Source organism: Clytia hemisphaerica, unplaced genomic scaffold (assembly GCF_902728285.1).
Source record: "Clytia hemisphaerica strain Z4C2 unplaced genomic scaffold, Clytia hemisphaerica genome assembly, whole genome shotgun sequence".
NCBI classification, from domain to species: Eukaryota; Metazoa; Cnidaria; class Hydrozoa; order Leptothecata; family Clytiidae; genus Clytia; species Clytia hemisphaerica.
In genome coordinates this window covers 1399975-1423405 of record NW_027104076.1, presented here as the reverse complement: position 1 = coordinate 1423405, position 23431 = coordinate 1399975, and the positions used below count along the sequence as shown (strand labels likewise).

At 35.4% G+C, this 23431-nt stretch overlaps 4 protein-coding genes across 5 annotated transcripts in view; 3 read left to right on the top strand and 1 right to left on the bottom strand.

The window, feature by feature from the left end:
- Positions 1-277: 277 nt before the first annotated feature.
- Positions 278-13985, top strand: LOC136812634 (cystathionine gamma-lyase-like). Of its 2 annotated transcripts, XM_067069162.1 has the most exons (15): positions 278-493; positions 1018-1099; positions 1754-1849; positions 2436-2548; positions 2883-2966; positions 7803-7850; positions 8586-8643; positions 9717-9794; positions 10304-10456; positions 10861-10982; positions 11440-11492; positions 12216-12282; positions 12665-12739; positions 13189-13262; positions 13559-13985. In XM_067069162.1, exons 1-14 carry the CDS (start codon positions 335-337, stop codon positions 13225-13227), a joined length of 1227 nt encoding a protein of 408 aa, XP_066925263.1. In that variant the 5' UTR covers positions 278-334; the 3' UTR covers positions 13228-13262; positions 13559-13985. The 2 variants fall into 2 exon arrangements, with proteins under 2 accessions (XP_066925263.1, XP_066925264.1); XM_067069163.1 differs by lacking the exon at positions 13189-13262.
- On the bottom strand, positions 3486-7081 carry LOC136812525 (neurofilament heavy polypeptide-like). Its single transcript, XM_067069053.1, has 4 exons — positions 6588-7081; positions 5953-6262; positions 5345-5532; positions 3486-4787 (listed from the first exon to the last, which is right to left on the bottom strand). The coding sequence occupies exons 1-4, from the start codon at positions 6888-6890 to the stop codon at positions 3486-3488; spliced, it is 2103 nt and encodes a 700-aa protein (XP_066925154.1). The 5' UTR covers positions 6891-7081.
- Positions 13986-17562: 3577 nt separating the features above from the next.
- Positions 17563-18501, top strand: LOC136812552 (neuropeptide receptor 22-like). The gene has a single exon (XM_067069077.1). It carries the CDS (start codon positions 17563-17565, stop codon positions 18499-18501), a length of 939 nt encoding a protein of 312 aa, XP_066925178.1.
- Positions 18502-21099: 2598 nt separating this feature from the next.
- The window catches only part of LOC136812633 (glutamyl aminopeptidase-like), a 30011-nt gene continuing 27679 nt past the window's right edge, over positions 21100-23431 (top strand). The window contains exon 1 of the mRNA XM_067069161.1: positions 21100-21735. Within this exon, the coding sequence (XP_066925262.1) occupies positions 21537-21735 (199 nt within the window). The 5' untranslated portion in view covers positions 21100-21536. The remainder of the gene's footprint in view (positions 21736-23431) is intronic.

Genomic DNA, 23431 nt, shown 5'->3' with positions numbered 1-23431 from the left:
AAAAAGAGGTAAGCGTTGCTCGTGACGTAATTTATGAAAAGGTCTATGTATAAATTTTATTTTTCTTGAACTTAAAAGATCAGAATGCGAGCCAATCGTACTATAATAAACAAGAAATTTCTCTCTTTTAATAATTTGAATTCTGAACAGTCTCATCTTTCTCGATAAATACTTCTGTTTAGTTTTCAGAATGTTGTAGTCTTCATGGAAAATTGATTAAATCAAGAAAGTTTTTACAATTTATTCATAAAATAACACTGTTGTCTTCTATTTTAGATCTAATTAAATCTTTCTCCTAAAACCACCACCATAACAAAAATATAAACATTCAAAGATGGCATCCGAAATCCCAGAATGTCTTCCACCCTTCAAAGGCTTTGCAACAACAGTAATCCATGATGGACAAGATCCAGACAAATGGACATCCAAAGCTGTTGTGCCACCAATCTCAATGTCGACTACCTTCAAACAAGCAGGCCCTGGTGAACACTCTGTAAGAATGACTTATTTTCCTATCAAATTGTGAAAGTCTTCATTTTGTATTTTAGGGATTTTGAAATTTTTTTCCTGAAATTTTAAAAGTTACTCTTAGGTGCCGCGCTTGTTAATTTTTCTTGTTAATCTTTTTACCCCTTCATTATAAATTGTGTATCAGCTGTCAAGAGAAAAGTCCCTTATTTTGCTCTTAATAGCTTGGTTTTAGTCTATAATAACCTTTTTTGGGGGAGGGGTATTAAGAGGTATCAAATTCTGCCATTCCAAATTGTGAAAGATATTAAACAGGACCTTTTCTTAACAATTAAATTAAAAAATATTTCAATTTTCTTTTGTAGAGTTTTGTGTCTTACAACTTTTACCTCGAGAAACTTGTAGTTTGAATCATAACGATGAAGACATTTTGAACCTTAGTATTTAAAAGATAACGTCTTGGAAACGTCTTTTTACTGTCAGCCACTTGATGGATGGTGTCACTGGGAGTGTTTTAACAATAATTTACATTTTTTTAATTCATCCTAGGGTTATGAATACTCGAGAAGTGGAAACCCAACCAGAGATTGCTTCGAAGCAACTCTTGCCAGTTTGGAGGGAGCTAAATATGGTAAGGACTTATCAGAATATCATATTTATTTTGCTTAATATTTATAGTGAATTTTGTACATGTTTAACCTCCCTGGCTGCAGGGTAGGGGGGGGCTATAAGGTTAAGCCTCAGCTGGCACCTGAGTTGGCCCGAGACCGGTGGAATGGCTTACCTAAAAACTGCGTTTGATCTATTATACCGATCTATTTCGAAAAAGTAATATACGCGTGAAAATGCATTTTATTCAATCTTTCCTATCTTTTTCTTACACCATAAAAACCTGTCCATTGCAACTTTGCATAATAAAACACTTCCACATATAATCTGTTAGCAGTTTGCCTATCTACAATCAAGGTCATAATATTTGTCAAAAAAGGGAAATTCCCCAGGAAGTTTTGAAACCACAGTCGATTTGTAAGTTTTAACGCGAGTATCCAAAAGTTCAAAAAAAGTCCAATAAGGCTCAGAATATAGCCTTGAAGTCTGCCAACCCCTCCCAAATTGAAATATTCGATTAAATTAAAGAGAAATCGACTTTCTCGCCGGAACTTTAAATCTTAAAAAAACGTTAAAATATCCGGAATTCTCAATATATTTCAACCATGATTGTAGTGTGTAAAAGAACATGATATCTGTAATTGTAACTTTTTATAAAACCTCCCAACTTCTTTAGGTCTTGCATTTGCATCTGGTCTTGGAGCGACCACCATCTTGATGATGACGTTGAAAGCCGGTGATCACGTGGTCGTTTCTGATGACGTCTACGGAGGTTTGTTCCTTGAGTGTTGTGTGTTATTTATCTTGCACCCAGATGCAGAGCTTGACTCTTCTCACCTTTGGAGCTTTAGTACTGGAGCTCTGAGGGCGGGAAATTTTTCAGCATCTAGAAGGTTTAGTATATGGAATTTCACAAGACTACGTCAAGGATTTTGCAGCGGGAGACATGGATGCGGCACGTCAAAGGTCTCTCCTTTCCTTTGGAGCTTTAGCGTGGGCGGCCGCCAATCCGCCATCGAAATATCAGATAGTGTGTTATTGACCAGGTCAAGTATCATTAGATGACGCGCGACGATGGACGCAGTTTCTGTAGAATTCATTTGTACCACGACACTTTTCTCCAGGCTAACTCGGAAAGCAAGTCCGAAATGCTTCGTGGAAATTATCGGCATTTTCCTATTTATTTTGTAAAGTGCCGTAACGCAAGCGAAGGAACGCCATCGAATGATTTCTACTCTGGGTTCTTTAGCGATAATTAGTTTTGGCATACTATTATGAGGTAGGGTTTTAGCAAATTTCGTTTTAGCCAAAACATTTGTTTAGGAAGGAAATGAGGAAGTTTCTCTCTTTCTTTCCAGGAACTAACCGTCTATTCACCAAGATTCTTACAAAGTTTGGTTTGGAGTTTGATTTGATTGATTGCACTAACTTGGATTTGGTTGAGAACACCATCCAACCAGGAAAGACTAAGGTATATATATATCCTTAATTCAATCCATTTCCTACGCAATCACTGATTGATCGGAAGATTTTGAAAGTTCTACTAATAGACCTTTTCATAAATTACGTTACGAACATCACTCCTCGTTTTGAAATTTTGCCATGGTGATTAACTCCCAGCGGATTTTATTAAAACTACTTTCTTTTCTTAAAAAAATAATTTAATGTGACAGGGACATAGAACCATTCACAATAGTAATTGTTTGAATTGTTTGAATACGAGGCAAGTGATGTTCGTGACATAATTTATGAAAAGGTCTATTGTACGATAACAGTATTTTGACTGTATGACTTTAATTCTTTAGATGGTATGGATTGAAACACCAACCAACCCGACTATGAAATGTATTGATATCAAAGCTGTTTCGGATATCGCTCACAAACAAGAGGTAGGAGAACTTCAGTCAACTCTCTCAAATTCGAACCTCTATTATTCGCATCCCTCTATAACTCGAACTAAAATATTGGTCCCGTCAGCCTGAAAATCATATGAAATACCTTCTGTTATTCGAATCTTTCTGTAAATCGAAGAAAATTCTTGGTCCCTTGAAAATCGAATTAGAGAGAGTCAACTATATTTAGATTAAAAAAATCTCTACTACATCTTGCATACGTCAATTTTATCAAAATAACAAAATTTTCCCTGTCTTATCGCAAACAAGAAAGGTTCAAGATAAGACTATCAATTTATATTGTTTCTAAGAGCGACAAATTTGCTATGAAACGAACCCCAAATAAAAAAAGTGCACTTGAAATTATTTTAGTTTTAAAGTTTTTATTGACATTTTAAAATAAAATAAGTTTATACAGAGAGAAAAAAACCTTATTGAAAAGCAAAAAATTGTTTTACATACAGTGAAAGTCAAAAATGATAAAGAAGAAGAAAAAAAGATTCAAATATCGGCTTGTCAATTCGATACTAAGACAGGCTCTCCAATAGTATGAACAACGTCTTCATTAGCAGTTGTATTGACCGTTCCAGCTGCGTTATTTTCGAACAAAGCAATTACTGTTTTAATGTTGCTGCCTGTTGGGATTGAATCATCTCTGGCGATATCACCAGTTTTGCATTCGCCGACGTTGGCTATTAGAGAATCTGCACACTCTATGTTAGTTTGAATATTAGGATTGGACTCACTATCGATAGTTTTGCATGCCTCTGTCTCACGTTTTACATTTTCGCGTGATTCGGACTCGTCAGGTTTGTCAGCGATGCAGTCATTCTCTTCAGTGTTGGATGCTTTGCTTTGTTCAATATTGCCGGCTTCGCTTGACCCTATGGTGACTTCCAAGGACATACATTTAGGGTCTGTTGTTTCAGCAACAATCTTTGTTTCCGCTTTTGCGAGTGCTGGAGTTTTTGGCTCGGCCTTTGCGTTTGCTGGAGCTTTGGGATCCGCGTTTACGGGTGATGCAGCTCCGTGCTCCGCGTTTACGGGTGATAGAGCTTTGGGCTCCGCTTCGGCGGATGTAGATTCCTTTGTGTCTGTTGTGTCGGGTAGGGAATCCTGGGTTGCCACTTTAGTGACTACTGGAGCTTTTGGTTCCGGCTCAGCCTTTTTTGAAGCCTTTGGCTCTTCTGGAGGGGACTCGGTAATTCTAGAGTCCACTTTGGTTTGTTCGGAAACCTGGATTCTCACTTTAGCTGGTACCAGAGCTTGAGGCTCTTCTTTCTTCGCTTCTACCGGAGCCTTAGGCTCCACTTTACCGGGTACTGGAGTTTGAGGTTCTACTTTCTTCGCTTCTACAGTCTTTGTTTCTGATTTAGCTTTGGTCCCTTTTGTAATGGCCTCTGAAGCCTTGTGTTCATTTCTGGTGACGTCAGAAGCACGACCGAACCTTTCTTTAACGCCAGGACAATCGACACCGTCTTTGCGTTTGGAGGCATTCGAAGTTCCTGGTTTCTCAGGGCGTTCATTATGCTGCCCCTCGTAGGCTGCGCTCCTCGAACTGCGGCACCCAAATAAATTTTTGACTTTTCGACCAAAGGTTTTATTTTTGTAGCGAGCTACATCCATTTTGAGTAATTCAATAAACTCTTCTTTGTCTACGAGATCAACATTTAACAATTGATTGGCTTCGTCAAGTTCGGTAATTTTCATTTCTAGAGTGGCGTTTGTTTGCTTCAACGTATCGTTTTCCTCCTTAAAGGTTGTTTGCAACGAATACAGGCCTTCATTGTCGGCTGTTAATTTGGTTATGCGGGCATTCTAAAAATGGATAATGACGTATATTAATTAGATGTGGGAAATAGACAAGAAAAAGTAGATTCATGAAAAAAACTTAAACTATTTTGGCGTTAGCTACCGCCTTACGCCCCACTTGTTTATACCCCCAACAATTTTTGGCAAGCCTTCAAACTCTTCGATTGAAACTATCGGATAACACACTAATCCGAAAGATGGGTGCATCAAACCTATTTTAATCACTTTCCAAGTTTCCAAGCCATAAGCATGGATATTCCCGAATAAACCTCCCCATCCAGCTATTAATTTTCGAAAAATCTTCTGACCCCCTGCCCCATTTTAAATTTATTTTTGAAAATATTTTCAGCTTTCACAAGATGGATTGCTGGTTTTAGCTTATGATTCCCTTATTTTGGGTACAATTTCGAACCTGCTTTTATTTGGACCCCGCCCCCGTTTATCATATTTTGAAAAGATTTCGGACCCCCTACTATTCGGGACCTTAGAGTATTTTTTTTTATGAATTTGAGAAATACAGAATTCAGGTTAACGAGTTTTTTATTAGGAACCACTTTGCTTACCTTTCCTGCTAAGGTCTCTTCATGAGTCTTCACAAGGTGTTGCAATGTAATACTCAAACCTAAGGTTTTTGTATTTGATTCTCGTAGACGCAACAAACTTTCACGCTTGTATTCCGCTAATTGTTCTTTCAAATTAGCGATCTTCAAATCCTTTTTATTGACTTCCTCGTCTTTATCTTTTATTTGACCTTTGATAGTAACAGTGATAGTAATAATTATAATACCATACATTTAAAAGTGGCATGCTCCGAAAACTTCAAAAGCTTTTAGACAGCTAAGGAAGTGTTTCCACGAAGGGCCACTAAATAGAAAATTAAAAAAAGAACTGGAAACAATAACATAAACAATATTATACAGTGGAGTCTCCGTAACTCGATCATGCAAGGCCGGGGGACACTAATTTATCCGAGTTAAGGAAATGTCGAGTTATGGAGTATAATTTATAAGGCATTTTTAACTGAAGGACCATAAAGGTTGTTCAAGATTAGGAGACATTCGAGTTATAGAGGTTCGAGTTAAAGAGACTTCATTGTAATATAATATATAACAATATTATATAATAAATATGGAAGAATAAATAGAAAGAGAAACGAAGAATCAAAAATCACCTTTGATGAGGCTTATGGTACTTCGACATATATTAATCTCCTTCTGAAGCTTGGCATTTTCAGCTCCGTCGTTAATTTCCTTTACTTGGTACTCTTGAAGGACGAAGTCTCTTTCCTGTACCATTTTGGTCAACTCATCTATTTTCTCGGCTTCCGGTCTTTCATCAGTGAGTGCATTCAATCGGTCAATCGATTGGTTGTTAGCGATGACCAGTAATTGAGAATTGACCTGGAGGTCTTCCTTCTCTGCCGATAGCTGGCCAACAGTTTCCAAAAGAAACTTGTGTTCATGTTCTTTAGTCGTGTATTTCTGAAAAATACAATCGTTCACTGTATAAAAAACTGTATTTAACAAATAACAAACAAAAACGCGTTCAGTGGTAATGAGATATTTAAAGGTATATAAAAGCCAAGTATAGTCTTTTAAAAGTATAGCCACACCCGTAAAAATTTAACTAATTCTTGTGAAGGTCTAGCCAACCCAATTATCTTTAATGTTCAAGGAAACTTTTTGTTAGCATTTATTCTGTTGTGCGATTCTCACGCTAAGTTTACGTTTAAACAATTTCGGTTAGGTACTCCCACCTTAGTATTATATAAAACTTGGCCATAAAGATTAAGCAATGATCTCATACCTCTAGTAGGTCAAAATAACTTTTTTCAAAGTTAAAATTTTTCGGTAAACGTTTTTTCGACCGCACGTTTTTCGATAAGGTCTTATGAACCTCAATCGTAGATGATTTAGGTCTGGCGCCTCTCATCGACTTGTTTGCCTTGCTTGTACTGGCTGTTGGCTCGGGTTTTTTGCAAACTCCTTCACTTGATCGCGACTCGCAAGAATTGCTCAGCGCAGATGAAATTGGTGTTGCACCGGCCTCACTGGATGCTCCCGGCTCGCTGACTGCACCATCAGGCACGCCCGCTTCGACCGCAGCCATCTTGGCCTCGGCACCTTTATTTATTCACCTCTCAGACTCCGCTATCTCCTCTTGTTGTGCTTTTTAAAACTACTATACCATCAACGACTTTCTTTGAAATCTTCTTGTATTTATGTTGTTGGAAACCTGCTATGAATGTGATACCGCTACTATTAGTTGCGTCTGCTTTGTTTATCTGCTTCTTCACTTCCTTACTGCTATGATCCGAATCCAAGATAATATTTTTCTTCTTCAACATATCTTCATGTTCGTTGTCATAGAATCACCTTTTAATTGACGTCACTTAACTCATTTAACGTCAAAAATTTAAGGTATATTTGACGTCAGTTTGCTTTTTTGAAAAATCAAAGATGGTAGACTAAGCTTCGAGAGTCTTTTTATTTCTCTCGTGAATTCTTGACCCTTATAGCTTACAGAATTATAAATGTTTTGTTTTTGAATATTCAATTGACCGACTAAAAGGCGGTTTACACACACCAATCTTGTCGGCGTTATTTTTTAATCCTAGATCTACCCCCTTGATATATTATAGAAATTCTAGGGAATCTTGCCTGGGTGATATTGTCCCGATATCACACCTGAAAAAAGATTATGACGTAACGCGACGTATCCATGAATATATTCTCAATCGCTGCAAAATTTCAGACATGGATATCGTATGAATGCAAGCACTTATGATACGTAATTCTCCCTTTGATTTAATTCGCCATCTTCGATCGATTCGCGGCAACTTTTTTGTCTCGCTTATCCAAATCGCTACGCTAAAATGTGGTGCACTTTGTATGGGCTATCTAGGCAAACCAAAACAAGTCGCCGTGGTCGAGGAATGTTCTTTATTAGAGGCAAAGTTGTTTTAATAAGACTTTAATATTTTGTTGCCGTACTAATGTTTATATATTTTTCCTTTTTCAGGGTGTGATTGTCGTTTCAGACAATACTTTCATGTCACCTGTTTTCCAAGTAAGATATCCGTCTTCATATTTTTTAAGTCAGTTTCAAGTTTCCGAAATTACCTTCTCAAAGCATTGTTGCCTTTAATGGAATCAATTTGTTTTGGGAAAAAGTTTTTCTTATTCATTATAATGTGGATGCAATTCTCGCTATTTGGCATTTTTTTTTGGACAAATCTCTTTCATTGTCGTCCTAATGAATTTTGACATTTGTCGTTAAGAAAGATTAGGAAAAAATTTTATTTTACGGGTTCTCGTTTTATGTGATCCGAATAAATATAAGCGTCCGTCAAGAAGTACACATTTTTTATATAAGAACAAACTATATAAGAACTTCGATGGCAAAAATGTTAAGAACAAGTTAAGAACATTTTTAGGCTTTGCGGACTCTAAAATGGCCAATATCTAAAGAAAATGGACAAAAATGCTCACAAAATGGTGAAAATAAGAACATGTTAAGAACATTTTTAGCCTTAAAACTCAGAAAGTTGAGAACATCCTAAGGCATTAAAATTTTTGGATGTTCTTATAAAAAAACGTGTAACCGTCTTAAAATATTCGAATCTCTCTCTAACTCAAATACATAAGATTCCTCGTTCCAATTCGAATGCACCTTTTCGACCGTAGTCGCGCGCCCAGGTGCGTCCCAGACGGACAAAAAATTGTCCGCGCGGCAATTGGTGGCTACGGTTGAAAAGGTGTATTAGCAAGAGAGGACTGTTAATACTTTTCTTGAATTCTATAGAGACCTCTGATGTGGGGAGCTGATGTCGCATTTGCATCTGTCACTAAATACATCAACGGTAAGATAACTGACACGCTTTATTCTACGGCCCATATCAATTAATTTTATAACGGTTTAACAACAATGAAGTATAAGCCCGAAGGGCTAGAAGTCAATCTCTTTGGTAGGATTTGAAGCCAGCAAATCCTACCAAAATTGCGCGGCCTTGAGCGGCTCGCCTGTTTTTTACACAAATGACAGATTGAAACTAAAATTTGCCGCTAAATTTCGAAAAAAATATCAATCGTAAACAAAGGAATTGCTTGATTTAATCTGTCGTCAAAAATACGGCGCATTTTTTAAGGCTTCACTTTTTCTTGCCTGAGAAAGGTTAGAGATTGAACTCTAGCCCTTCGGGCTTTAAACTCAATGGTTTAAACAACATTTAATTTTGTCAAAATCAAGGGGAAATTTACTCTGCACCAGAGTGTATCTCACGTTTGTCGCTACGTAGTACGCTCTGTGCGCATTGTCTGTTTGATAAAAAATTCCTGTACGCAAACCTCTGCGATGATGAAGTATGATTTATAAATAGCAACACTTCTCTTATCGTCTCCCCTCTCTCACCAGCACTCCATCGCAGCGGTCGGTTGGAAAAATCTCAAATGAGAAAAGAAAATGACAACTACAGCCACTCTACGGCAATGAATTTTGAAATTAGTCGTTGATACTGGGTCTGTGTACAGACAAGGGGAAATTCTGCTACCTCAGAACTAGTATAAACAAATACAGTAGATAGGATCCTGCTATACAGTAGGATCCCGGTTATTCGAAGCTCAAAGGTGGATAAGAATTTACTTCAAATAACCGGGATTCTGCTGTAGTTTCTGGAATACACGAATGTAAAAAAGCCACGAAAAAACGTCGAGTAAAGCTCTGATTGGCACACATGAGCATATATTTTTTTCAAAATGGCTATAGTATGAGGTAATTACTCGACTTTTTTTCGTGACTTTTTTTACACGAATCTGCTAATAGGAAATTTGTGCCCCCCCCCCCCCCAATTTATCGTCTCAAAGGATACTCCTGGATGTTTGTACATTTCGAAGAAATTTTTTTATAATGAGGATTTAATTGTTGTTTTCAATATAGGTCATTCTGACTCTGTTATGGGATCAATCGCTACCAACAATGAAGAACTTTACAATAATTGCAAATTCCTTCAAAACGGTAATAATTGGAATGACCTCAATGAATGTCATATTATCTTTTTTAATTAGCAGCTAAATCTTATCTCCAAAAGTTTTCATATTCATGTCTTCCAGTAATAGTATAGTATTGTTGCCATTCCATGATTAGTAGTGTTTCTAAGGGATTGCCCTTTTTTATAAAAACTATTAGCAAGCTTAGCTTTTCATAGCGATTCCCCTGACCTCCTCTCGATACCGTCAACTTACGTTTAATAGCGAGTTTATGTATTTGAGATAAATCGAGGGAACGGTATAGTTGACATGTCTCTAAAATCACCGTCCACTTTGCTCGACGACGGTAAAAACACCAAAATACTGTTGTCTGTTTAGGCGAGCAAAGGCAATATAGAGCCGTACATCAACTATCGACTTTTTTTGTATCAGTTTCACTTACCGTTGCCCTCGATATCCTCCGATACATAAACTCGATAATATTGTAAGGATTGATACATTATCTTCTGTGATTGACCTTTGTTTTTCCCCATTTAGCATGTGGTGTTGTTCCCAGTCCTTTTGATTGTTACCTTGCCAACCGTGGTGCTAAAACATTGAAAGTGCGCATGCTCCAACATCAAAAGAACGCAATGGCCGTTGCTAAGGCTTTAGAAGCTCATCCATTGGTTGAACGTGTTTATTACCCAGGTTTGTAAAATTTATGCATTAAACATTTTTCTATTTCTGTAGACCAATCATTACAAGCGATTTTAACAAATAAGATGGAACGTTCCAGCAAAAAGAACGATACTGAACGTTCTAAGATGTTCAGGTGCGTTAGAGGACGTCCTTGAACGGATCCCCAAATTGACGCTTCTTCCTGGAGGAAACTAGTTTTCGCGTTTTTTTGGTTTGAAGAAAAATCTAAACCTTCCAAATGTTAAAAGTTTTCTCGATCTTATTCAGAAATTTAGCGAGTCAGAATAAAAAATTCTCCATCTAGTACTAAATAAACTCTTGCACCGCAAAATAGGTTACGCGAAAAGAAATTCCGCGAAAATAAGTTGTTCCCTTATTAGTATAACAAAATGAATATCTTGCCCTTTCTTTAGGATTGAAGAGCCATCCAGCTCATGAATTGGTCAAACGACAATGCACTGGCTTCAGTGGTATGGTTTCCATGGTCATCAAAGGAAATTTGGAAACCGCTTCCAATTTCATGAAAGCATTAAAGGTATGAAGAAAGGGTTAAATAATCTCCAGGCCAAAAGATTTATTTATGATTTACGAATCATTCTGATTTTGTGCTATTTTCAAAGTTTTGAGCTCCCCTAAAGGCCTATAATTTCACGAAATGATATTTTACTATGAGTCTATCAAAATTTTCTAGATACAGTTTGGTTAGTAAATAGACTGATGAAACGCCATTGCGAACTTTCACTCGATGAATCTTTTGAAAATAGTTTCCTTTAGGAAATCGTTTGACCTTTGGTTTACTTTGATGGTATAAAATTTCGAAGCTGCGAAATGTTATACCATTAAAGTATGATACATAGGGAATTTTTCAATCCTCCCATTTTTACGTAACGATTGAAATCCTCAAACATTTTCTAGTACAATTATGTGGGTTTAGTGACTGTAGACCTTAACCTTTTAGATTTTTTTCAATATTTTGTTCACCTATATTTCAGGTGTTCACTTTGGCCGAAAGTTTGGGAGGATTTGAGAGCTTAATCGAGCACCCGTAAGTAAAGTGTCAATTTCTCCCAAGAATCACCTATCTTTAATTTTCACTCTATTACGAAGACTAACTATGCTCCATTCCAATTATATCCCTTGCCTTTTTGTAACACTTAACAAAATACAATCTACGCGATACTTAATAACTCTTAGTAAATTTCGTGGTTACACATTTTTTTCAAAAGGATACTAGCCAGTTTTGGCTGAAGAATAGCTGTTCTTTTTTTTCGTAATTTCTAGGCTTAAAGGTTCTTAAAATGTTTTTAATAAGCTTACTATATTGATTTATTGAGACTTGAAAAAGCTTTCTTAGCGATTGCTAAATCTTTGTTCTTCGAATTTGAGCCTCATGATGTTCTTATAAAATCGTACCCATAGAATTGTTTTTATAAAATAGCGTGTAATTACAGGTATCTATATAATAATAGCCGTACGTGTCTGAATCCCTTTTTGCAGCGCTTTTGTTTTCGATAGCGGTTTTAGCTTGGGACGTCACAAAATTAATTGCAAAATAGAGAAAAAAACAGGATTTCGTCAGTCATCATGTACATTCTACGATAAAAGATAATAAGCAACGGATTTGAAGGCCCTAAATGTGAAACTGATAATTTTGCATCGAAGGATAAAGTTAACTTCACACCTGAGATGGCTATTTTTATAGTGACAAAGTCTTCTTTGACGACGTCTGGGACCGCTATTTAACAAAATGAGTTGATTTTTCTTCTAGCGCTATTATGACCCACGCTTCAGTTCCAGAAGATCAACGAACAAAACTCGGAATTACTGATACTTTCGTATGTTATTTTTTCCATTTCTTTTATTTAAAATATCTCACTCTAAAGGAGCTAAGATTTTTTGGGTTAGATTTCCTTGTTATTCATTGCAAGGTCACACGTTTTTAACTTTCTGTTCATACTGCAGTATAATTTTATTCATTCGTTTTCAAGAAATATAAATCAGATTTTCATGACTTTCATGGTAAATTCCGTTGAAAAGGAACTTAAAGGTTTGTATAGTTTAAACACAACCTCGTCACCGTGTATCCCAGGCTTTATTTATGTTACTGATGGACGTGTGTAGCGCTAACAGTAAGCATAAAAAGCTGATACTACGCAGGGGACGAGGTTGGTTTAAACATAGATGTTGTTACGCAAATTTATTCATTCTTTTTTTAAGTTGAGAATGTCAGTTGGGCTAGAAGAAGCAGAAGACCTCGTCGCTGATATTGAACAAGCTTTAGCTGCTGCAAACGTAAGTGTTAAATCGTCTCCTTAATTGTTCTCTTCAGGTTAAGGCCATGTTTACACGTTACTTTTCCGTCTCGCTCTGAAACGAAATGAAACCATCCTATTGGTTAAATTCAATTGTCATTTCTAACCAATAGAATGGCTTTATTTCGTTTCTGAGTGGAACGGAGCCGTTGTCTGCCAACATGGTCTAATTAACTTAAAGTCACTATACGAATACGAATACGTCAGTGTTCGGTACAATTGACGCTTTCTAATTTGATTTTCAAGGAGAGTTGGACTTTCATCTCCCCCCCCCCCCCCAATACATTGAACGTATGTAGACGCAAATCAAGTTATAAGCTATCAAGTTTGAACAGAAGAAAACCATACGATTCTTGCTTAATTATTTACTCATTCATTAACTCGTTCATTCATCCATTCATTCATTCATTCATTCATTCATCCATTCAGTCTGAAGATCCCCCAAGCAAACGACAAAAGATTGCATAAACAAAACACGCACACACACTTCTTATAATAAACAGGTACTCTCCCTCCCACCCTGACTGTCACTCCTTTTAGTAGGTCACAGAAAAATGAGAAAATGAGAAAATATACATGAGAGAGATATACATTTTTTGTCATTTCCAGTCAATGTTGAAGCCAATTTTTCAAAAAAAGTCCTAATCTTTTTTTTACGTAAAAATGAATTTGAGGATTCTCTTTAAAAAAAGATTGAAAACTCGAAGAGCTGTTACAATCTGCTCTCTTCTTTCGCAGAGGGGGGACTGAAAAAATATGTTGTAGTTTAATTTTTTTCTTTTTTTCTTATCATTCTCAGAATTAATTTTGGGTGACGGTATGTAATTTTTTTGGTGTTGACGAAAAAAAATGACTGAATTTTATTTATAAAATGGACATGTCTAATTTTATTTTTTAGAAAAAGAAAAATCTATTTTATTTTGTTATTTATATCAGCAATTAAAAATCAACCAAAAATATTGTAGGTATTTTTCAGTTGATGATTTGTTTTTTATGAAAGTAAGTTTGAAAAATTCGGTTTCAGGTTTATGTTTTAAAATTTGCTTTTTGAGGGACATCTTTTACTATTGAAGGATTATTTTCCCTGTTTTTTTTATTTCTAAATTCTCCTTTTCAATTTAGAAACCTTTCACACTTAAGAACCATGATACTAATTTTTAGGGATTTCTAGATTTTTAAAGAATAATAAAATTGATAAAAATTGAAAGATAAAGATCTAATAGTGACATTGCAAAAAAAGTCTTTTTTTCTGTTTGAAATCATCCCCATTTAATTTTTTTTTCTTTTTTAGGGTTGAGATATTTTAAGCTTTTAGTCACACAATACTCCAGTTTTTTACATAAAGGGCTACATACACTACACAATATATTGATGAACAATATCTGACAATATGGTTTGCGGACCGTAATGTACTAAGTAAATAGCAGGTATTTTATTATAAAAAGGAATTTTCTTTTTGTAAACAATCCCCCTTTATTGTTGGAATATTGCAAATAGAGCTGACAATATATTGCGGACACCTTTTCAATATATTGCCGGCATTCAGCAATATATCATCAATATATTGGTTGACAATTTATTGTGTAGTGTATGTAGTCCTTAACAGCGAGGCTCAAATACACAAAAAACGTAAAAATTTGATTGAAACCTAAATTGCCTCTATTTTGACCGAAAATAAAACAGTATTACGAGAATTTTGTGCCGCAAGTGCCTCTGCAAAAATTTAGGCCTTTAAAAACAATTGTAGCATTTTTTGATAGTTTTTCCTTTTAGTTTTCTTAGATCTTTATTGTTACGTTGTTCTCATTTTTTTTAATTGGGCCATTCCAATAAATCTCCATACAGGGGGGGGGGTGGAACCTTTGTATGGTATAATATAGGTATGTGTGAATACCCTATGGAAAATGTCAAAATTTGCAAAGAAAAAAACCCTTGGTTAAAATCATACTTTTACCCCCTGGATATTTCAAAATAATTTTTTACCTCTGGAAAAATGAAAAACACTCGTTTCAAACCCCCTGGATTCTCACATTACCCCTGAAAAATTTATTCTAAGTGTTGGAGGCTTCTTTTCTGTCATGACTTCGTCTTATAAAGCACCACAAAATTTATTTAAATCAGCTAAAGGTACTTCCCTATCATGAAAATTTAATGCCGATAATCTTGAAGGAAACGCCTTAATTATACACTCTACCATTCAAAATCAAGTGTTATTTTCAAAGCCCAGATTGTACCTTTTTTTCATTCTTTTTGGTCTTGGTGTAAAGGTGAAAACATTAGACCTTAATCTTTGTTTGTTAGATATTTTGTTCTTGCCTACACTTTTTTTCTTTCATAAGAACTCGGCTGTTCTTATTTTTTGACACATTGAGCCTCAAATTGTTCTTATCCCGTTCTTATTTTAAGGTGAAATTGAGGTATTTTAGGATTTATACCCAATTTGTACTACTTTGACCCCTTAATTATTTGGAAAAAAAAATTAGTAATTCCAGGCTCAGCATTGTTCTTAGTATTTGGTGATTTTGAACCTCATTGTTTCTTATAATACTAATCTTATAAAAGAAAAATAGTGTATGATTTGCAAGCATCTTATTTCCTTCCTAGAAACCTTTGAGTAAATTGTGATAAAATCTGAAATAAAATCTTTTTAAATTTTTCTGGATTTTGAAATATATCTAATATCACCTATCCTTTGTATTTATAATTAGGACACTTAATTTATCTCTCTTTATCACCCTATAGGTTTGAAGCTATAACATCTTAAAGGTTCAAGGTGTCTATAGTACACTTTTTTTATAAGAACCAGTAAACTTTTGTTGAGGCGTGGCTTTTCTGATTTTTCGGTACTTCTAGCCTGTAATAGTTCTTATCCTCTTCCAGGGGCCCAGCCAAACTGAGGTATTTTAGGCTTTATTTATACACAACTTGCAACTAACAACAACAAATGCAACCCTGGAATTGTTTGAATTCAACATGATCAACATTGTTCTTAAATTGTTCCTATAAAGGTCTAGCATCATCCTATTGTGCTTTTTATAGCGAGTACATGGGTTTAGAAAGCTGTAACACCCTAAAAGTGGGAGGTGTTTGTGGTATAACCGGAGATATTTTATGGGTGTAAGGGGTAGCCGAATAATTTTAAGGGTATGTTATCTAAAATTAGCAAACATAATTTAGCTCTCCTTGTCACTATGGGTTTAAAGTAAGTTTTGACGCATTAAAGTGCAATGTGTGTGTGGTTATATAAAAGCTAGCTAAGTAATTTTAAGGGGCAGTTGCAGTCAAAATGATGTCATGTTTGAGTGTATGAAACGTAATCATATTTATTTTCATTAATCCGAATATTTTTTATCAAAAACTACTGTTGAAATATGTTTTTTAAGCGACTAAATTTGAGTTATAATCTTAATGGCCCCTAAAATGTAGGTTTGACACTTTTTTTTGCGATTTTTCCAGGATTATTTTTGACACTGGATTGAAATCTTGTATCGTAGTATCACGAGGGGGAAATTTATGTAAATGACCCTTAAATCATATCTCGCCCGGGGTTTTTAGAAGAAAAGTAATATCAGGGTCGTATTATTTATTTAGCATTATCTCACTATGTATTCAAATCTACACCCTTCTTTCCTGAGTGTATTTTAAAGGGATAGATTATCAAATTAGAATTGCGTAATATAGTAAATCTAAACCTTTTTTTGGACCTACCTGATCCATGATCCATGGTCCCGAAGGTCGTTTGGTCATTTACTGTTTGTAAGCTATCAGGTAGGTCCAACTAACTTAAGAGTTTTAAAACATGCATTATTTTCTTCTAAAATTCTCTTTATTTTGTAAAGTGCCGCGAAGTGATGAAATTATTTTTAATTTTAGGTGTGTGATTATTAAGGAGATAAGAAAATATCGACCTCTAGAAATCTAAATCCTCTCTAAATTTTATCTAGCTCCTATTTTTCTTATTATCAGTATAGTATCGTTCTAAAGAATATTAGATACATAATTACACTCCCCCAAAAGGATTAGAAAGGGGGCACTCCCTTTTTTCTTTCAAAATTTCAATTAGATAATACTCTCTGACCCTCTCTCTCCCCCATTTTTTATTTCAAAAATAGTTGATACTATACTATCTTTTACACAGGTAAAAATATCTTTTAATGAAGCAAAGCCTAGGGCATCAGTTGAGACATGATCTTCAACTAAAATGCCCATCATGTTGAAAATCGAGCGTCAGTTGATTTTAATGGACGGTAAGAAGTAGTGTCGTAGGAAGCATTTTGATATTAGGGTAGGGTATATAAGTTCAGTAACACCGTGAGGGCCAGCCATAGTTTTGCCCAAAAGGGGAAATTTTGAAATCTAGAGCTCTAAATTGGCTAAAAACACACTCGAAAAACTAAAATAATTCGAATAAAGGCAAATGTTTAAGGTAAAATACTCCATTTTATGAAAAAAATCACTAGTAAAAATTATTGGGGGGGGGGGGCTAAGCGTATGTGGTTGTTTTCCTACCAAAGAGCTATTTTACAAATCGTTTACAAATCCAGAGTCTTTTTTTCATCGAACTATTTTTTTCGGTAGACATGACAAACTACAAAGAATTGTTTGCTGAGGTATTTGTGGCTAAGGTGGCACAGTAGAGCACCCATCTTGCAATCTGAAGGCTTAGCACATTCTCATGCAGGCAGACAGTATTTGGATCAGTAGCTAAGCCAAGCGTTAAATTTTTGTATTTAGATATTCTTGTCTTAATAAAAAATTTAAAAATATATTATTAAATTTTTTTATAGAATCTAGAAATCAGAAATGGAATTCACTCGGTCAACAGTTCACAGTCTATTGATCACAGGCTACAGTTTAACAATCGCAGGTGGAGTACCGGCTAATATTTTTATTTTGTATCTATTCATACGTTACAAGGAAATCCAGACTTTCTCCAACTCCTTGTTAATCTCCTTATCCATTGGTGATTTGTTGACAAGTGTTATTTTATCACCCTTCACTGTTGCTGAGATTCAAAAAGTTCAAAGCAATCTGATTCAAAATTTGGCTCGGTATTTGACTGGTTTGATCGCTATCTCCGGATACACTCTGATCAGTATATCTTTTTATCGCTTTATCAAGATTTCACAAACCGAATTTCATCAACGAATCAAGTTGAAGAAAGTTCTACTTTTTGTGGTACCATGGTGTGCACCGGCCCTTTATATTGTTACTAAACGTCTAAATAGGGTTTTAAATAATTTCATTGTCATTTTAAGTATCCCGGCGTGTTTCTTGATCGTCTATGTGTATTCGAGGAAAACACAAAACATTTTGAAACGGAATTGGGTTGACGCACAAAATGACGTCATCAAACAAAAGGCATTGAAGCGTAACCAGAAAGCGTTAACCCTCATTAACTGGGTGGTTGCCATGACATTTCTCTCGTCATCCGGTATGGTTGTAATGCGGTCTATTCTGATAACGGAAGACTTTATCGATCCGGAAGAATGGGCTTTAATCAAAGCTTGGGAATATGAGATTGTCCAGACAGGCCGGTTAGTATGGTGCATCAACGCGATTGTAAATCCATTGTTATATTTTTGGAAACACCCAATGTTTCGAAAAAAAGCTAGTCCCGTTTTGAAGCGAAAACGATTGAGGTTGGTGATGCACCCCAAAATAGCTGTTGTGGAACCGACGGATCATGGTGGCGAATGTAAACACGAAAGCGCTACCGATGAATATTCCAGATTTTCTTAACTTTTCGTCATATTTTGATCTTATTATAAACGATCCGAAGGGCTAGAGTTAGCCTAGTTAACTAAGCCCGTATTCACAAGGCTAGGACACACGGCTTATGGTAATATAGCGTTTTCGGCGATTTAAAGATTTTTTATATTTATGGATTTTAAGTTTGCCTTGGAATACTAGTTATGCAGTCACAACTTTCCACAAGATTTATCCTAGTGACTGGATCAAACTAGCTTAGACTTCTAGGCTTCGCTCGAGGAGAAATCTCTATGCCGAATGATGCAATTTTCCATGACAAAGGATGGTCGCACCAGACCAGCTTCGAGACTCTAAGCTGAATGACAATGATATCAGTATTCATGTCAACGGATGGTTTCACAAGGCTAGCTTCTCGATATCCCACAGGAAGAATGGTGAACAATAAAATCCCTTTTCACAAACTTCTGCACATAGCAACATCTACACGTTTTTTGATAAGAACATCCACAATTCGTAAAGCATTCGGATGTTCTTAACTTTTCATTGTTTCAATATTCATGGCTATATATCGATATTCAAGCAATTTCTTTGTGTTTATTACGCTCAACTGAACCGCAATGCCTCAGAAAAGTCCCTCCAATTAAGGTCAAATTGAGAATCTTGCGGGAAATGAATTTTTCAGTTATTCGAACTCCCCGTTATTCGAAGTAAATTCCTATCCCCCTATCGAAATGTTCTTAACCTGTTCTTATTTTCGTCATTTTTCGGGTATTTTTGTCCATATTCCTAAGAAATTAGATGTTTTAGGTTCCACGAAGCCTTAAAATGTTCTTAACTTGATCTTAATATTTTGGCCATCGAAGCCTTAAAATGTTCTTTGTGTTCCTTATGTTCTTATATACCATAAAAAACGTGTATACTGACGAATTTTTCAATTTAGGAATTGATTATTTGACATTGTAAACGCTCGCTCGTTGAAATCAAACTTATTAACAACTCACAGCTGCTTTAACACATGTAAAATTGAAGAAAAAGAACTGTGATATTTTGAACCTTGAAAAATTGACTATTTTTTTCATGGTGAATTTAATCCAAAAATTCGTAACCTGGATATTCAATCTACAATCATGGTTGAAATATATTGAGAATTCCGGTTATTTCAACGTTTTTCAAGATTTAAAGTTCCAGTGAGAAAGTCGATTTTTGGTCGATCTCTTTAATTTAATCAAACATTTCAATTAGGGAGGGGTTGGCAAACTTCCAGGCTATATTCTGAGCCTTATTGGACTAAGTCTTAAGTCTAGCGTTTAAACTCTACCCTTCGAACCTACTAGTACACTTACAAATCGATTGTGGTTTCAAAACTTCCTGGGGAATTTCCCTTTTTTCTCAAAAATTATGACCTTGATTGTATCAATTATTTTGATATTTTTGTTATTTAGTAAGTTGGATTACCTACCTTAAAGGAAGAAATTTTGGCGGAAGGAAAATTTGGCGGATTTGGCGGATTTAGCCAAAATCCGCCAAATTTACTTCCCGCCAAAATTTATTTTTACCACTATCCGCCAAATTAAATCCCCGTCAAATTTAATTCATTTCACGCACTCCCCAAATTCGTGCTATTTCAAGCCTTAAAACAGGTTTTTTTTGTTGATTTAATAACGCTTCTGGCTATGCAAAAATATCCTGCAACCGCCAAATTATATTTCCGTCAAATTTAATTTATCCAGCTATCCGCCAAATTAAATTCCCTCTGAAAAAACTTTTTCGGCCATTCGCCGAATTAAATTCCCGCCAAAATTTCTTCCTTTAAGATAGATGCTTGTTAACCAAGGGTCGGCGCAATTTTAGTTAAGTGCAACATTTGAATACACGTTTTTTTTAAGAACATCCAAAAACAGCCTTCGGATGTTCTTACCTTTTGAGTTTTAAGCCTAAAAATGTTCTTAACATGTTCTTATTTTGACCATTTAGTGAATATCTAGCACCTGAAAACTCTGAGCGTATACTTTCTGTGGTTACAGTATCTACGACGTTTGTATGTGTTATCTCTTTAACGAGGATACAATCATCTAAAAAGAAGGTTCTAAACCCACAAAAGAATAAAAATCATATCTTGTTTACATTGCCATATTATCGTATCCTACACTATATCGTATTTCATTCCAAAATTGGAAACTCTTAAAGTATTATAATAACATATTAACCCCCTCGAGTTGAAGTATGTTATTGCTAATAGATACTGCATAGCCAGTCAAAAAATCCAACTGTATTATTGTGAGTTTGTTACTGTTTGTGTAAGAGGCTATATTGTGGATTTATTTATCACACCCCTTTCTCACAGACCCGGTAGGATTCTTTCAACCAGTGAGGGTAAAAACTCGATGGGGATTGATACTTCCATATTTTTTATGGCTGGAGATTGAAATTTCATTGTTTTAATTGCAGAAAATTCAGTAGGGATGGGAAAAATAGCATAATATTTTGCAGTGAGGATTGTTTTATTTGATTATTTTCAGTAGGGACAAAAATTGGAGTATAATTTTTTATCGGTGGCGATATTTCAGCCAATTTTTCCAGTGGGAAGGGGTCCCAGTGAGTCTGTGAGAAGGGGGTGTTTTTTCTTTCAAGACTTGTTTCAGTTTCTAGATTAGACTTGACAAAAATTACGGATCAAAAATGATGTTGGATCAACATTGAATGTAGACTAGATAAATTTCGGTTTTTTGAAGTTCGTGTATACAGTGGCGAAACACGTTGAAAAGATAGTACTGAAATTCACAGTAAAGTTTTCCAAAAGTCCCATTTAGAAAACGTCCATACAAAGTCCGTCTATCGTCTATACCTCTATACATATTTGAATGTTGGAAAAACGTTAGCCGACCCCTGGATGAACGCAGCGGGAACACAACGTCATAAAAACGTCCGGATAATAACGTTGTATGAACGCTAGAACAATTTGTTGGAAAAACGCTTGAGTCCTAGAGCGCCCCGGTGGACACAAACGTCATTACAGCAACTAACCGTTTTATGAACGTTGAAAAAACGTTTTTTTGTATGTCAAGATGACCAAAACGACAGTCCACATGCTAACAGAAGATGTCGAATTGAAACCTGGAAATGGAAAACCGGACCGGAAGAATGTCTTTTTCTTAACTATTCTGGCGGTTGCTTTGCTTTTGGTGTTTTTGTTCATCGGTTTGTATATTAGCAGTAATAACAAGATTGATGATCTTGAATTGAAAAATGAAGAGCTTCTGAAAAGTAAGTTTTTGTTTCGATTTTGTGTTTGTTTGCTTTTGAGGCAGCTTTGTTCCTAGGCTGCACGCATCCCCTAAAATAGTTTTTGATATATCAAAAGTAATCAGGGGAGATATACAGGCAGTCTACTTTGTTCCCTGCCTATATTCAGTTTTTTGACGTTTTCTGATAGTACCTGATTTTCTCTGGCGTCCATCAATAACGTAATACACGGGTTTCGAATTAAATCTGGCGCGAGAGAAAAAATCAAGTAAATAAAAGGAGCGATAAGGGGAAATGCCTTATAAAAGGTTGATAGATTTCCTTTCTTCTCTTTTGAAAGCCAGGTGTTCATTCAAAAGATGTTTTTCTATTTTAAATTCAATAAAAGAAATATGATTAAACGATTGACTTTTTATTTTAATGTTTTTTGTTTTCATAATGACCCATAAAGTCTGTCAAAATGGAAAAATGAGCTAAAATTGCTTGATACACGGCCAATTTTCGTTCTGTTTACTTGATATTCTTCGTGCAAATTTACATGGGATCAAAGCTAAAGCCATCAATAACGTAATTAAAACGGCTAGTTCGAAACGCAGGTCACAGGTCAACAGGTCACAGGTCACAGGTCACAGGTCAACAAAGTGCAGACCGGAAAAAAGATAATAAGATCATAACATATACATAACATAACATCAATACATAACGCATTAAATTACAAAAAAGTAATACATGTTATTTAGATATTATAAAATGACAATTGAATAAAATAACAACCTAGTGACACTTACTTACAAAAATAATGACAAAATCATAAAATATGATGCCTAACAAGACAAAAGCACGAAAAATATTTATTATACAAAATGTGATGTGGATGGTGTGAATGGATAAAAAATGGCACCAAACAGAAGCTTGCAAGGTCCCTAAGAGAGTGGTTTTAGAAGGATGGAACTAATTAATTATTCAGTTATTATTTTAATGACTTAATGACAACTTTTGACAAAAATGTTGACAGAATCACAAAATATCATGTTTTACAAGAGAAAAACACCAAAAATATTTAGCATACCGAATGTGATGATAACAATATGGCTGGATATAAAATTACACCAATCAGAAGCTCGTGAATTCTCTGAGAAAGTAGTTTTAGAGCGATGAGTTTTATTATATGTAACCATCATATAACATTACAAACATTACAATATGTAATATACCTGTTATACGTATAATATGGTTTTAAATCTTCTGGTCTGCATTATACACGGCGCAAACTGCGAAAGATCCATAAAAGCACATGGTTAAATTTTGATGTTTGAAATGGTTTTATATGGATGAAATTGCTTGAGAATTATGTTTTTGATAATTCTTTGTGTTTTCCAAACATTTTCCTCTGCATTGATTAGAGTTAACCTGTCATCACTGACCTGTGACCTGTGACCTGTTGACCTGTGACCTGTGACCTGCGTTTCGAACTAGCCGTAATTAAAACCCTGGGATACACGGGGACGGGGAAGCTGCTTTGGAAGTAAAACTAGATGGCACGTGTCGTAAGCCCAAAATATAAATTTTCATCCGACACCCTAAAGCTCCGAAGGTCGGGAAAATTTTCAACGTTTGGAAGGTTTAGATGACGGAATTTCGTTGTACTTTCACAAAATAAAAGGTTTAAAAGTATTACAAACACACTTCAAAGATTTATCTTGTCTAAGTCTAATTC

What these genes read in the sequence shown, in the direction of transcription:
- LOC136812634 (XM_067069162.1), top strand. Translation starts at nt 335, where the DNA reads ATGGCATCCGAAATCCCAGAATGTCTTCCACCCTTCAAAGGCTTTGCA. An exon ending in CAGGCCCTGGTGAACACTCT is followed by an intron (nt 494 to 1,017) that starts GTAAGAATGACT and finishes AATTCATCCTAG; the next exon opens with GGTTATGAATACTCGAGAAG. An exon ending in ATATCGCTCACAAACAAGAG is followed by an intron (nt 2,967 to 7,802) that starts GTAGGAGAACTT and finishes TTCCTTTTTCAG; the next exon opens with GGTGTGATTGTCGTTTCAGA.
- LOC136812525 (XM_067069053.1), bottom strand. Translation starts at nt 6,890, where the DNA reads ATGGCTGCGGTCGAAGCGGGCGTGCCTGATGGTGCAGTCAGCGAGCCG. An exon ending in GTTATTTTGACCTACTAGAG is followed by an intron (nt 6,263 to 6,587) that starts GTATGAGATCAT and finishes TGTATTTTTCAG; the next exon opens with AAATACACGACTAAAGAACA. An exon ending in TACCATAAGCCTCATCAAAG is followed by an intron (nt 5,533 to 5,952) that starts GTGATTTTTGAT and finishes TTACTATCAAAG; the next exon opens with GTCAAATAAAAGATAAAGAC.
- LOC136812552 (XM_067069077.1), top strand. Translation starts at nt 17,563, where the DNA reads ATGGAATTCACTCGGTCAACAGTTCACAGTCTATTGATCACAGGCTAC.